This window comes from Ylistrum balloti, unplaced genomic scaffold (genome assembly GCF_031769215.1).
Source record: "Ylistrum balloti isolate Yb309-2 unplaced genomic scaffold, AGI_CSIRO_Ybal_v1 Utg369742, whole genome shotgun sequence".
NCBI lineage: Eukaryota > Metazoa > Mollusca > Bivalvia > Pectinida > Pectinidae > Ylistrum > Ylistrum balloti.
In genome coordinates this window covers 1,044,205-1,059,697 of record NW_026781951.1, presented here as the reverse complement: position 1 = coordinate 1,059,697, position 15,493 = coordinate 1,044,205, and the positions used below count along the sequence as shown (strand labels likewise).

Here is a 15,493-nt window from a genome sequence, read left to right as displayed (position 1 = left end):
GTGAATAGCTTCACTTACCATTATATCAGATCAGCTTCACTTACCACTATATCAGAGGTAAATAGCTTCACTTACCACTATATCAGATGTAAATAGCTTCACTTACCACTATATCAGAGGTAAATAGCTTCACTTACATCTATATCAGAGGTGAATAGCTTCACTTACCACTATATCAGAGGTAAATAGCTTCACTTACCACTATATCAGAGGTAAATAGCTTCACTTACCACTATATCAGAGGTGAATAGCTTCACTTACCACTATATCAGAGGTAAATAGCTTCACTTACCACTATATCAGAGGTAAATAGCTTCACTTACCACTATATCAGAGGTAAATAGCTTCACTTACCACTATATCAGAGGTAAATAGCTTCACTTACCATTATATCAGATGTAAATAGCTTCACTTACCACTATATCAGAGGTAAATAGCTTCACTTACCACTATATCAGAGGTATATACCTTCACTTACCACTATATCAGGGGTAAATAGCTTCACTTACCACTATATCAGAGGTAAATAGCTTCACTTACCACTATATCAGATGTAAATAGCTTCACTTACACTATATCAGAGGTAAATAGCTTCACCACCATATATCAGAGGTAAATAGCTTCACTTACCACTATATCAGAGGTAAATAGCTTCACTTACCACTATATCAGAGGTAAATAGCTTCACTTACATCTATATCAGAGGTAAATAGCTTCACTTACATCTATATCAGAGGTAAATAGCTTCACTTACCACTATATCAGATGTAAATAGCTTCACTTACCACTATATCAGAGGTAAATAGCCTCACTTACCACTATATCAGAGGTAAATAGCCTCACTTACCACTATATCAGAGGTAAATATATATCAGACTATATCAGATGTAAATAGCTTCACTTACCACTATATCAGGGGTATATACCTTCACTTACCACTATATTAGAGGTAAATAGCTTCACTTACCACTATATCAGGGGTAAATAGCTTCACTTACCACTATATCAGTGGTAAGTAAATAGCTTCACTTACCACTATATCAGAGGTAAATAGCTTCACTTACCACTATATCAGAGGTGAATAGCTTCACTTACCACTATATCAGAGGTAAATAGCTTCACTTACCACTATATCAGAGGTAAATAGCTTCACTTACATCTATATCAGAGGTAAATAGCTTCACTTACCATTATATCAGATGTAAATAGCTTAACTTACCACTATATCAGAGGTAAATAGCTTCACTTACTATATCAGAGGTAAATAACACTATATCAGAGGTAAATAGCTTCACTTACCACTATATCAGAGGTATATACCTTCACTTAAATACCTTCACTTACCACTATATCAGAGGTAAATAGCTTCACTTACCACTATATCAGAGGTAAATAGCCTCACTCTACATCTATATCAGAGGTGAATAGCTTCACTTACCACTATATCACAGGTAAATAGCTTCACTTACCACTATATAGAGGTAAATAGCTTCACTGACCACTATATCAGAGGTAAATAGCTTCACTTACCACTATATCAGATGTAAATAGCTTCACTTACCACTATATCAGAGGTAAATAGCCTCACTCTACATCTATATCAGATGTAAATAGCTTCACTTACCACTATATCACAGGTAAATAGCTTCACTTACCACTATATAGAGGTAAATAGCTTCACTTATCACTATATCAGAGGTAAATAGCCTCACTCTACATCTATATCAGATGTAAATAGCTTCACTTACCACTATATCACAGGTAAATAGCTTCACTTACCACTATATAGAGGTAAATAGCTTCACTTATCACTATATCAGAGGTAAATAGCATCACTTATCACTATATCAGAAGTTAATAGTCTCACTCTACATCTATATCAGAGGTAAATATCATATCTTACCACTAATTCAAGTAAAGTTTACTGACATTCAATACAGATATCAACCAATCTAACTGACCGACAACATAGAGAAGTTTCGTAAATATTGTCCCCAGTGTAAACAGTGGATCCCAGCCTTCTTGGATAGAAGGGGCTGGGCACAGTAGAGGAAATTGATCAATTTGTGTAAAATCCTACTCCTCCTGTAGGAATGGATGGATATTGCCCAAATTTGATCTGAAGCATTCTTGGGTGAAAGGGAATTCTATGTGACTTAAATAATAAATTACTTGTAAAATGACAGTTTACATGGCATAGTATAAAAATAGCGATTTGAAAGATCGCTGCATTATTTACGCAGAAAATTGCCGCCAGAGGGCTCTAACTCTTTTCGATATTTCAGCAAATACATACCAGACCTATGAATCAACATTAACATCCACCACATACTCAAGGTCATCAATCAAAAAAAAATTCACTTGTAATTACTCCAGTTTCATGAGATATAATCAGTAGATCAGTATCTTCACAAATAAGGACGATATGACAGTTTTTACAACACTGATGTCACAATGCGTAGAAATGCATAGTTGGGAGTTAAGGGGTTATGTCCCATACACATTATACTCCTTTCTTTTTGGAAGCACTTCCTTTGTGATTCACTTAGAATAATTGACTAAAGATAACTCTATATACATAACATTACATAATGAGTCTGCCTCCTTCTGAATACATCCTGAACAGAGTCAAACAGGTCCACCAGCATCCTCACACCTTGGTAAGTTCTGAAAACTCGTCCTTTCTGATCAGAATTTTGAGCGTCCAACCCAGTGACTTGATATTCCTGTTTTGGGCATTTGACTTAAGTTAATATTTTTTGTGAATACCAGACAAGGAAGGTTTTATTTGTGTGAACAGAATTAAAAATGTGTCAAATTTTACTGTAATCACTCTGAGTGTGTATTTGTAATTTATCATTTTTATCAACCATTTTTCTTTTTTTCAGAGCTTTCTCAACTTCTTGTTGCCTTTTCGTTGGAGATTTACCTATGTACCTATACTATCATTGAAAGCCTTGGACTTACTAGACGCCCCCGGTACCTTTATCATGGGCTGTCATCTCAAACATCGCAGCATTGTGGAACAGGTACTAAAACAAAAACCAGTGTTGATATATAGGTTTTATATATGTACTTGTTGGTGTATAGGTTTTATGTAAGTACATGTTGGTGTGTAGGTTTTATATATGTACATGTTGGTGTAGAGGTTTTATGTATGTACATGTTGGTGTGTAGATTTTATATATGTACATGTTGGTGTATAGGTTTTATATATGTACATGTTGGTGTATAGGTTTTATATATGTACATGTTGGTGTATAGGTTTTATATATGTACATGTTGGTGTGTAGGTTTTATATATGTACATGTTGGTGTGTAGGTTTTATATATGTACATGTTGGTGTGTAGGTTTTATATATGTACATGTTGGTGTGTAGGTTTTATATATGAACATGTTGGTGTAGAGGTTTTATGTATGTACATGTTGGTGTATAGGTTTTGTATATGTACATGTTGGTGTATAGGTTTTATGTATGTACATATTGGTGTATAGATTTTGGCTACATTAAGATAGTTTTGTGAATTAGAATTTTGTACACATTGATGTAGAGGATAAAATGGAATATGTTTACAGATATATAGAAAATACATGATCAGTGTCTTAAAATATCAGCTGTATAAGACAAAAGTGGCATACAATTTTTGTCTTTCTGTACCGAGCCAAAATGCAGCTTCAATTTAAAAACATTGACCATGTATGTATATATGTATTTAACCTGCAACATTGATTGAAAATCAGACTACTGAAACTTAAACAGCTTTCTTGTTTAATCTGTGTTTACCTGATGTCGACGTTACGCTGAATTTTTCTTGATGACGTACGCCAAAGTAATTGTTCCTCACAGAAATGTAATTCCAAACTTCAACGGATATGACAGCGACTTTATGAATTTTCATAAATAAACTTATTTATTACAACATATGTAATAACTTATTTCATCAGTTATTTATATCATAAACCTAATTTTGAAGTAGATTCAGAAAGTAATTACCGCACGTGCTAAGTGACAGCCGTTTTCCGTCACTGACGAATACAGCAAAAATATATATAGAAGGTGTAGTCTGACAATGTCAGTGCCAGTTGCAGGATAAAATATTATATTAAACTGAGTTTTGGATATTTATGACGACACACATAATGAACTTGTTTGTCAGATTGAGGGTCTAGTGGTAGTTAACATAGACGAGGGTACAGTGATGGTGAACTCCACATCCAACACTTCTGATAACCATCATATACCCGCCATACCCGAGGAACCAGCCACATCCTTCAGGAAAGTCTGTAAGAGAGCCAGAGTGTTTTTTGAATTGGAAGATGTACAGAGGTACAGATTATTTAATCTTCAGTATACTTGGTAGTTTATTTGATTTTATTTAAATTTTCCATTTTATAAAAATTAACCAAGCCATCTTTATTCCTAGTCGACAATCCAGTCACCATCATTCCCAGTCGATAATCCAGTCACCATCATTCCCTATAGATAATCCAGTCACCTTCATTCCCTATAGATAATCCAGTCACCTTCATTCCCTATAGATAATCCAGTCACCTTCATTCCCAGTAAATAATCAAGTCACCTTTATTCCCAATAGATAATCCAGTCAACATCATTCCCAATAGATAATCCAGTCAACATCATTCCCAGTAGTGATCCAGTCACCTTCATTCCCAGTAGATAATCCAGTCACCATCATTCCCAGTAGATAATCCAGTCACCATCATTCCATATAGATAATCCAGTCACCTTCATTCCCTATAGATAATCCAGTCACCTTCATTCCCAGTAAATAATCAAGTCACCTTTATTCCCAATAGATAATCCAGTCAACATCATTCCCAGTAGATAATCCAGTCACCTTCATTCCCAGTAGATAATCCAGTCACCATCATTCCCAGTAGATAATCCAGTCACCATCATTCCAAGTAGATAATCCAGTCACCTTCATTCCAAGTAGATAATCCAGTCACCATCATTCCCAGTAGATAATCCAGTCACCATCATTCCCAGTAGATAATCCAGTCACCTTCATTCCCAGTAGATAAATATATATAGAGAGAGAGAGAGAGAGAGAGAGAGAGAGTATATTATACACTGTCTGTTTGAGTGATGGAGGCGTCTTGTTAGTTGGTCTGTTTCTTCCACCATTTCTTAAATTTCACATTGCACATGTATCAATGTACTGTTGAACATGTCTCAGACCATGTTTACAACAGTTTCTCAGAAAGGATAACACTGTTAGTAGGAAACCTGGCAGGAACTTATTAAGACATAAAGGTTTATTTGGTGAAATGATGTCTAAGAATTATTATGTAAATTTTACAGGCCAACCTGCCACAATGTTTCTGAGGAAAAGAAGATTCGGGAGACCCGAATTCGTAGATTGAATCGAGTGATAGAGGAAGGATGCCTGGAGTTGATGGTGAATCTCTTCAGGTAAAAAACTGACTAGTTATATAGTAGTCTGTCTTGCATGTTACCAAATCATCTGGTGTTTTGCAACATGTTCATGTTGTCTGCCTTGTTTGTAGTAGTCCAGAGATGTGAGGACAAGGGATGATCAGGCCTCTTTTTTAAATTGTAGTTACTTATTTTATTGTATTGCTATGAAATATTGCTTTTTTATTTATTGTGTGTTGTATATTTAATTTCATTTTTCATGTTAAAATGTTCTAGAGGAGTAGTTTTGGAAGTGAGACCTGAACACCACAGCTTCAATGAACAGTTGTTCTTGGAATCTCAGGGGAAAAGCCCAGAGGATAAACTGTTCTATAAAAAAGTAGGTATTGTCAGTTTCATAAAACCTTGTTAGTGATATGTACCTTTTACATGGAACAAACAGTTTTATGGGAAAATAAGTATTGTCAGTTTCATAAAACCTTGGATGTACCTTTTGTAAGTACATATCATAAAAAGTAAATAATTTAAGCTAGAGGTTCCAAGGGACCTGTGTGCAGAGCCTGAAACGGAAAAGGTAGTCATTACTTCCATTTAAAATGCTACTCTTCCTTAATGCTTGAATGGATTTCATTCACATTTTTTTCTGACATACCATTAGGGGTGGGCAATTAATTCTTAAATTCAGAAAGTTGATTCGACCCCTAGCGACTTAGGAATGGGGCCCCAAAGGGGGAAGTTAGTCAATATTTTGCTTCCAAATTCTACTTCTTCCTTGGTTGATTTCAACAAAATTTTATCAGAAACATTATTGCAGGTGGGTCTTTTTATCGGAATTCAGAACGTTGATTTGGCCACCGTGGACCTGAGTACAGAGCCCCCAAAAAAAGGGAAGTTAGACAATATTTTGCTTTAAAACACTACTCTGTCTTAATGCTTCGGTTGATTTCAACCAAATTTGGTTTTAAACATTATTGCAGATGAGTCATCATTTCTTAATTCAGCAAGTTGATTTGACCCCAAGGGACCTTGGAGGTGGGGTTCCAAAAGAGAAAGTTAGTCAATATTATGCTTCAAAACAATACTTCCCCATAATGCCTAAATGGATTTCATGCAAATTTGGTATAAAACATCAGTAGAGATGGGTGATTAATTGTTGAAATCTGAAAATTGATTTGAATCCTAGAGACTTAGGAATGGGCCCCCGGAAGGGGAAGTTAAGCAGTATTTTGCTTCGAAACACAACTTCCCGATAATGCTTGAATGGATTTCAGTCAAATTTTGCTGTATAGAGGTATTATAAAACCAGTGAAAAATCATAAATATCTATGCAAACTTCTTAATACAAAATGTTATGGGAAATTGCAAAACATAACACAGCTGAGATGAACAAGTAACAAATCAATCAGGTGAATTCTTCAATATCTGCCCTACATGTTAATTGGAAAATGTCAATTTCAGCTGGTACTGACATCACTTTCATGTCAGAAATGTACCTGGGTGAACACCTTGACACACCTGGACACAGCTGTATGTCCATGGTCACCACCTTGTCAAATGACATGTTATTTATGACCTAGATAGTGGATATTGTACCATTATCATAAACCCTATTGTTTTCTATTATGTATACCCAAATATAATGAGATCAATTATTTTATCTCAAGATTCTTCCAATTACACATTTACGTATTCAATTATCATAGTACATTATAAAATGTTTACTTACTGGAGGGACGGATAATACGTATACGTTGATCCCAGCTCATCGGTTGTATCTATAAAGTATCCTAAGTTATTTGAAAATAAATACCGTAAATATTCGCGTATAGTGCACACTTTTTTAAGCTGAAACTGTCGTGTCAAAAAGGGGGTGCGCACTATACGCAGGTACATGCCATTCCTGGGGTTATCATTCCCGAGTTCTGCATCCGCCATATTGGATTACCTCTCTTCACATAGTTATATGTAAAAGTCATCGGTCTTATATGATAGTTTGAAGATAAAAACAACAAAAAAATAAAATGTTTTAATCATCTGCCATTCATTACGGTGAATCAAATTTTTTTTCGTTTCCTGTCGGTCTTACTATTGGTCGGGGCTATAGTAGTGTCTGAATTTCTGCCTCATTTTGATGATGTATCTGTGGAATTCAATGAATCCGGAAGTTTTTAGGCAATTGTCGTTCTGTTCATAAATCGGACAGCCCATCCCACCGATGCCCAAAGTTGGTGACCCCATGACCTCTCTTGATCTGCATGGCCCGCACGCGCAGTTCTGTTGTACTGGCAGCGATGCCGGGATATCGGCGATCGCATACAAATTTGAACAGCTCTCTCCCTCCATCTTTGGGTGTTTCGCTGTTGCACCTATGTCAGCCCTTCTGGTCAGTGGTTGGGACTTTAAACGGTCTTTTCTTTCTTCCGTGCCTTGATATTTCACTCTGGAATGTCGAAGTGGCGACCGGCAGCACGAAACTCCAGTATCTCGGCGTAGTCAAATGGCGTTCGCAGTTTCCCCATGTCGAAGTCGGTGTAAACAATCTATCATTAAATACCTTCGGATACCGCGGTGGGTACAGATACCATGAAAGATCATGCCTATACTGAACAAACCACCTGCATTCATGGGGACAAGGTAGGTCTGGAAATGTTCAGACAGTTAAAACAACATCGTTTTCTGACCAATAGTACGCGTTCAGCCCAAGCCGGGTGTCATCAGTCTCCTCATACTCAACGTGTTAACTGTCATTAACCGTTAATTATACAATCAGCCAAGCCTTTCATGCTTGATAGGTCACCTGGGTAAATTTGTTTACTTAAGGTAATTACATGTGTTAGGGTCACGCTCATTGTGGTTTCCTAATTATCAATGGATCAGACCACATCAAATGTTTCGTCGCAGTGACCAGTCAATTAATTTTTCTGTAGATTTTTTTTTTTTTAAAATCTGATCTCCAAAAAGTACCTGCGCACTATACGTGAGTTTTTACGGTATGTAGAAAAATACAGTGTTTTTCTGTTAAAACTGGGCTACACGGTAGCTATTGATTTACATCTCCTTGTTCTAGGATAACAATTGGCAAACACCGAATATTAATTATATGATACGTATGTATTTGCACGTTTATTGTCCTACGTGTGGAAGTTGATGATGTTGTATAGCATGTGTGCATGTATTACTATGATATTTGTACTCTTTCCCTGAAGATAAAGTCCTGTTCTGTGTGTTTCTTCGTTATTCTATTGTGACTTTCATTCTGTATTTCCTGCACGGAATGGAGTTATAGGCCCGGGAAATGCAAGATAGAAGATTTATTTTCTTGACAATTCTTTATTTACAGATAAAAAAACTCTTTCTGTAGCGCTAATTACGAGCAAACATATAACAAGTTATAAATATAACACAAAATATTGAGTCATGGTAAAACTACAGAATTAAAACAGATATACACTATCTACTTACTGACAAGTACAAAAGTAGTTCAATGTATTGTAGAATGCATGATGAAAGCAAATCATAAGCTGTAATAGCAATATATTTAGTAACAAAGTATTTTTCAGTAAACATAACAAAAGTGAAACATGAAGCAAAATGACACAAATTATATGGAATAGAAATAAAACGATATAATAGTGAGTTTGGAGATTTCTGCGATAAAAGAAAACAAAAAACCATCAATAATGGTATGATTTTACTGAATTGTGAGCCTTGAGTTCATTCCTTGATGTAATACAGGTAAAACTGGCCATCTTATTCGGGTGAATTTACAGTCCAATAAACTAATTAGTGTTCTGTCACGACCACTCAACCCCTCTCACAGGCAGGTTCCCGTGTGTACTTAGGTACAAGTAGCTGACAGCATTCCAGACTTAACAGCAATGAATAGTGTGATGAATATTGCATTTAACAAATACTTTATGGTTAGATTAAAACAGTTTTATATTTTTTTAAAACCAAATCTGAAAAAAAAGTGAAAAGACGCATCCAATCACTTAAGTGAGTGCTCAGCGAAAATTACTAAACAAACAAGTTTATATAGAATACTATTAGATACAAGAAAGTTGACACTATGTAAATATAGACAGGCTATAGACAGGCAATGAACAAATAGAAGTTAAAATTTGCCTTACCGTTCATTGAGATATGGTATGCCTATAATTTTTGTCTGCGTCAACAAAACCAGGGTATGATTTGTCACCCTAATTGTTATTACTGGAACTTTGAGACTCAAACTGTTATGGTCAAATAACAAACTTCACTTCTTCGTTGTTTTATGGTGCTGGGCATGCTTTTTCAATCAAATATAGCCGATTTCATGTGTAGTCTTCATAAACACTACTACTGAATACATGTCTGGTGGCGTGATCAACCAATGAGAATCCTTGTTTTTTAGAAGGGAAATAACTCTAGATCTTTTAACTTCCTCGGTTAATTACAGGTAGAATTAGTGCTACCTGTATATCATGCTGTACGCTGATCACATTATTTAAACAAGATATGATTATTTTTCACAAAAAAATCAACTTATTTTGTTTGTCAATGATCTTTAATGCTTGTTTGGATTTTATTCAAATTTTGTCTCAAACATCATTAGGGGTGAGCAATTAATTCATAAATTGAAAAAAGTTGATTTGACCCCTAGGGACTTAGGGGAAGGGCCCTAAAAGGGGAAGTTAATCAGTGTTTTGTTTCTTTATGCATGGGTAGATATCACCACAATTGGGTCTGAAACAGTATCAAGAAATGGGAATGATACTAAATGTGTGTGAAGTGATCATGATATTGTCCTGACCAAATCTTATCTTTAGGTTTGGTCCAAAATCCAACAAAACTCATCTTGAACAAATACATGTAGTTTGGACTACTTTTTCAGTTTCATTCACGCTATTGAGAGAAAAACTATTGGAGTTTTATTTGTTAAAGGAAAGAAACAGTTGATTTGTTTTTTTCAGTCTAATCAAAACTTCAACATGGTAGACACTGTAGCCATTTTGTAACTTAATTACCCAACTGTATTTCATGAACTAAATATACCATTTATGAGTTTCTGGATCCTTTCTAATAATGTTCAAAATTTGAATTCATCAGATTAGTAATACCACTATCATTTAATTCTATAGTGTTTCAATTCGTCGATTGTTAATTTTCACGGCCCTCTTGTTCCTGAAATCAGATTGCTATAAAAATGGTTTCCGTGATATAACTTAAGTTCCCTTGGACCAATCAAAATCAAACTTCCAGCCACATAGCGGGCCCTGCAGACCTGTCAGTGTTCAAGTAATTATTTGTTAAATTCAGAAAGTTTATCTGACCCCAAGGGACTGGAGGAGAGGGCCCAAATTGGTAATGAGGAAGAAAGTTTTCTTTAAACCACTTTTAATCCTTCCTCAACACTTGAGTGCTTGAGTGGATTTCATTCAAATACAGTCTGAATCATCACTTGGTAAGGACAATCAATTCAAATGTCATGAAACGATTGAGAATTAACACATTACATAAGATCATTATTTAAATTTTAGGTTTTGAAGAAAGACATGTTCAAGTCCTTCCTTGATGATCGTCTGAAGGAGAAAACTGACTACTGGACAGAGTTTGAGAGAAAGACACGACAGTTTGTAAAACAAGCAAGCTTGGGTGATATCAGAGTCTCACAGGTACACCCTCGGTAAGTTACTTGTGTTTGTTGAAATCAAATGTAGATTTGCTTTAGTAACCTTGAGAGACTAAACATGAAAAATTGTCTAATCTTCCCCTGTATTTGTGGAGGGACCCCATGGTAAGAGAACACTTTCCTGCCTTCAGCTAGTAAACTATTGTATACATATTAGCCTTGTGCCCAAGTCATGCATTTTGTTATCAGGAAGATTTCTTTTTTGCTGTTACCATGGAAACAAGTCAGAATTCAAAACTTTGTACATCTATCAAACTAGATTTATTAAGCACAAGTTGTACTTTTTGTTATTGGCAAAATTTCATTTCTAATACCCAGTAGTTGCAATGTTACTATTGAAACAAATGGTAGGAAAATACAAAAAAAACACTTTTTGCAAGGTTCTTTGCACTACACATCAAAAATTGTTCACCCAATTTGTAGCTTACACAGCTCAAAGGATCAAGTAGGTTTATGACATATTGCAGCATCCATTGTCTGTTTCTCCAGCTCTCCGTCAACTTTTCCTACAAATGGTTTCTAGTCTTTAACAACTTAGCAGATTTTTACCAAATTTGGTCAGAAGAGAAAATTTAGCAAGTTCTTTAATATAATTCTTCTTCTGTAGGAAAATTTTTGAAAGTTTTGTCCATATTTGATCTGAAACATCCTTTGGAAAAAAGGATTCAATATTCAGTGAACAGTGAGTGTAGTACTGTGGTCAGCAGAGCAAATTATTTAAGGTCCTCCTTATCTGAAGGAATGCCCAGATATCTATACATGTACAATGTTTGTGTATATATGGTGTGTCTCGACGGTTCCCCCTAGGAGAAGATAGAGCTCAATAGTGACAATTTTACAGCAAAGTCTTGCTTTGTTCTCTGTGCTATAGTGGGACAGTTTGCCCAAATATTCAAATGAATTGTGCATTTTGTGATACAAGCACCAAATTTGGCACACATGTACATTAACATGTTGCAAACATTTTGAGATATTGGACCACTCGGAATTCTCTCTTTATGTCCACCATATTGGATTTCAAAATGGCCGCCACTTTGAAGTCTACATATGCGATTATCTCTGGGTCAAATGCTGCTATTGACTTGATTCTGGTGTCTAAATGTATGTTTTTGGGGACAAGGAATCCAGTGATACCAATTTCAACTTAATGTTATCTTTCACAGTCTGTTATATAATTGTATTTGGAAATTACCTAGGTAAATATAAGATTGAACACGATATTTTGAAAAGAATGATCTTATGAAAGCATGTTAAATGGGTGGTAAAGTCTTAGGTCTGTAAATGTATTAGGTACCATTCCTGCATGCTACATGGTCTAATATCTGAGGCTAGGTGTATACTGGCATTCTGCAATGGTCTGGTATCTGAGGCTAGGTATATATCGGTACTGAAGATACGTGTACATAAACAGTGTGATGTTAACAAGTTCAGCACTGCCACAAGTACGTGTATGTTGTGGACTCATCGTCATGTGCAGTCCCCTTCACACACACAGAGGGCTGTGCACTGAAGGGCAGCCTTCTTGCATTTGCAGCGCCTCACACACCCTTTCTGGCACTTGCAAGAAACCAGTTCAATGCAGCTGTGAGCTGCCTCAGGTAGCCTGGTCCAGTATGGTGTGTACTGTCCCCCAGTCATTGACCAACCCAAGTTGGTTGGTGGAGGGAGCTCTGGTGCTGGCAGCAGTATCTGACCCCACACATGTCCACCTTGATGCACTGCCCTCTTGACATCATCCTCTAAAGCTGCCTCTGTTGGAGGGATCAGCTGCACATTGTTCTTCCTTGCGAAGAGTTTCCTCCTGGTCTTGTCAATGCCCATGAATTTTTGGGTTTGATCATACAACAGGATCACGAACCTTTCAATGATGCACATTGCATCGTTTGGTATGTCACGTGGTGTGGAGGACAGCAGCAGCAGCACCTCAGTGAGTTCTGGCAGTACCGTCCAGACTGCCCACGCAGCCTTCTTGCCATGTCTGGCAAAACTGGACACAGTGTCACATCCAGCAAGAGCATGGAACATTGGCAAAGCACAAGCCTTCTCTCGTCCCAGTCCAGCTGCTATTTCATGTGCTGATATCGGAAACTTCGGCCTGTTCTGATTGCCAGCCATTGTTCGTCTTCTGATTGCAACTCCTGTACCACGGACACTGCCAGCACCACAACATCGGTATCTGCTGTCCGAATAACTATTGAATGGTGTCAATGCCTGGCTGCATGAGATGCATGCAGCAACATCTGACTGTCAGCCTCTTCATGGTTAGATAGGGCAAGTGAGGTCAGATCTGGTAGTAGTGGCTTGCTGAGCACTGCCTCCCCATCAGTAATGATGGTTTGCTTGTCCTCCTGGTCAAACCATTTCATAAGAGCTGCTGAGAGGAACCTAAACAACTCAGTCTTGTTGCTGTCCACTCGTAGGAAGTTCTGCCAGTTTCCTGGTATGGCTACAATGGCAACCACAAGTCTCCGTACGCCTTGTCCTCACTTTGCAAGTGTTCTACCTTTCAGTGAATCAGAAAGGTAAGTATCCCAGACCAGATCCAGGCGTGACACTGTTTGCAGCTTCGTAGACATATATGGGATGAAGATCTGATGTGCATACTCTTCAAAGGTTTTTGATGCAGCCGGTATGATTTAACTTGGTCCAGGATTGGCCTGCAACGTCCTTAGATGAAAGAAACTCAATTTTTGTATGATAACAGTATTTCTGATCCCTCTTAGGCAGAGGGGTGTGGCCTAGTATTTGGGGAAATAGATATAAGTCAATAAAATTTTCTCTGCCTTGTCCATCCTTAATTACAGAATTATTGCCCTTTGTTAACAAATTGTGTCCAATAAAATCATTTTTGAGGAGCATTCATCATTTTCTCAGAGGTAATATAATAAAGTTTACTATAATTTTTACAGAAAAAATACATTTTTAGCATAATGTTTATTTCCTGTTCGAAATAACTTTGTAAGAATTATTAATATAGGATGACAGTTTAGATGTAGGCATCAGTGTCATATTCTTTTTACCATGACATGTGAAACTACTTTCCCTAGCTTTAACCTTTATGTTCCACATTACTGAAAGCTACTTTCCCTAGCTTTAACCTTTATGTTCCACATTACTGAAAGCTACTTTCCCTAGCTTTAACCTTCATGTTCCACATTACTGAAAGCTACTTTCCCTAGCTTTAATCTTCATATTCCACATTACTGAAAGCTACTTTCCCTAGCTTTAACCTTTATGTTCCACATTACTGAAAGCTACTTTCCCTTAGCTATAACCTTCATATTCAATATTGCTGAAAGCTACTTTCCCTTAGCTATAACCTTCATATTCAATATTGCTGAAAGCTACTTTCCCTAGCTTTAACCTTCATATTCAATATTGCTGAAAGCTACTTTCCCTAGCTTTAATCTTCATATTCAATATTGCTGAAAGCTACTTTCCCTAGGTTTAATCTTCATATTCAATATTGCTGAAAGCTACTTTCCCTAGCTTTAACCTTCATTTTCAATATTGCTGAAAGCTACTTTCCCTAGCTTTAACCTTCATATTCAATATTGCTGAAAGCTACTTTCCCTAGCTTTAATCTTCATATTCAATATTGCTGAAAGCTACTTTCCCTAGCTTTAACCTTCATATTCAATATTGCTGAAAGCTACTTTCCCTAGCTTTAATCTTCATATTCAATATTGCTGAAAGCTACTTTCCCTAGCTTTAATCTTCATATTCAATATTGCTGAAAGCTACTTTCCCTTAACAATTAAATAAACCAGAGACTTTTGGGCAAAAGATCAGACTAGGCAGGACTCAATCAATGTATGTTTTGTTTTACAACATAGTTTTAACATTGCAGCAAAAGTTTTAACATTGTAGCAAAAGTATTTAAAAAAACTTATTGACCGTTTTCTTAATTTTTCTCAGATTTCCTTTCTTATTTTCATTTGTTTGTTTCAGAAAACCTTTGAACAAACAAGTCTCCTTGTCAAGGATCCATGAAAATCCTTATGAGAGGCCATTGGTGATTGTCCGACTTCCACAGAACAATTCTTCATCACAATATCTGTCTTCTTGTATAACCTCACTCAGCATCTCTTTACAGGTAGACTGATCTATCAAACATAATCAGCTTCACAACTAGAAAAGTCGACTTTTTTGTTACCTTATAATAATCGTAGGACTGTGATTTGAAATCAGTGGATGAGCTTATCAACAGACACATTGTATCATTTTTGTTGCTGCAGGTATGGTACTACAGTCAAACCGTGTTAGCTCGAACTTGAGGGGACCATGAGAACTTTTTGAACTATTTGAGTATTCATATTAATGGAATTCGTATGTTTGTTGCAAAGTTTGGGATAATATGCATGAATGATAAAGTTCCATGCTGTCAGTCACTTAAAGACTCAAAGCTTGGAAAGTAAAA

The 15,493-nt window shown here is 36.4% G+C and overlaps 1 protein-coding gene across 1 annotated transcript in view; it reads left to right on the top strand.

Annotated features, from left to right (window-relative positions):
- LOC132543178 (DENN domain-containing protein 3-like) overlaps nt 1-15,493 on the top strand; it is a 46,396-nt gene that overhangs the window by 9,752 nt on the left and 21,151 nt on the right. The window contains exons 7-12 of the mRNA XM_060206647.1: nt 2,889-3,029; nt 4,159-4,328; nt 5,328-5,438; nt 5,679-5,781; nt 10,922-11,067; nt 15,025-15,169. Of these exons, the coding sequence (XP_060062630.1) occupies nt 2,889-3,029; nt 4,159-4,328; nt 5,328-5,438; nt 5,679-5,781; nt 10,922-11,067; nt 15,025-15,169 (816 nt within the window). The remainder of the gene's footprint in view (nt 1-2,888; nt 3,030-4,158; nt 4,329-5,327; nt 5,439-5,678; nt 5,782-10,921; nt 11,068-15,024; nt 15,170-15,493) is intronic.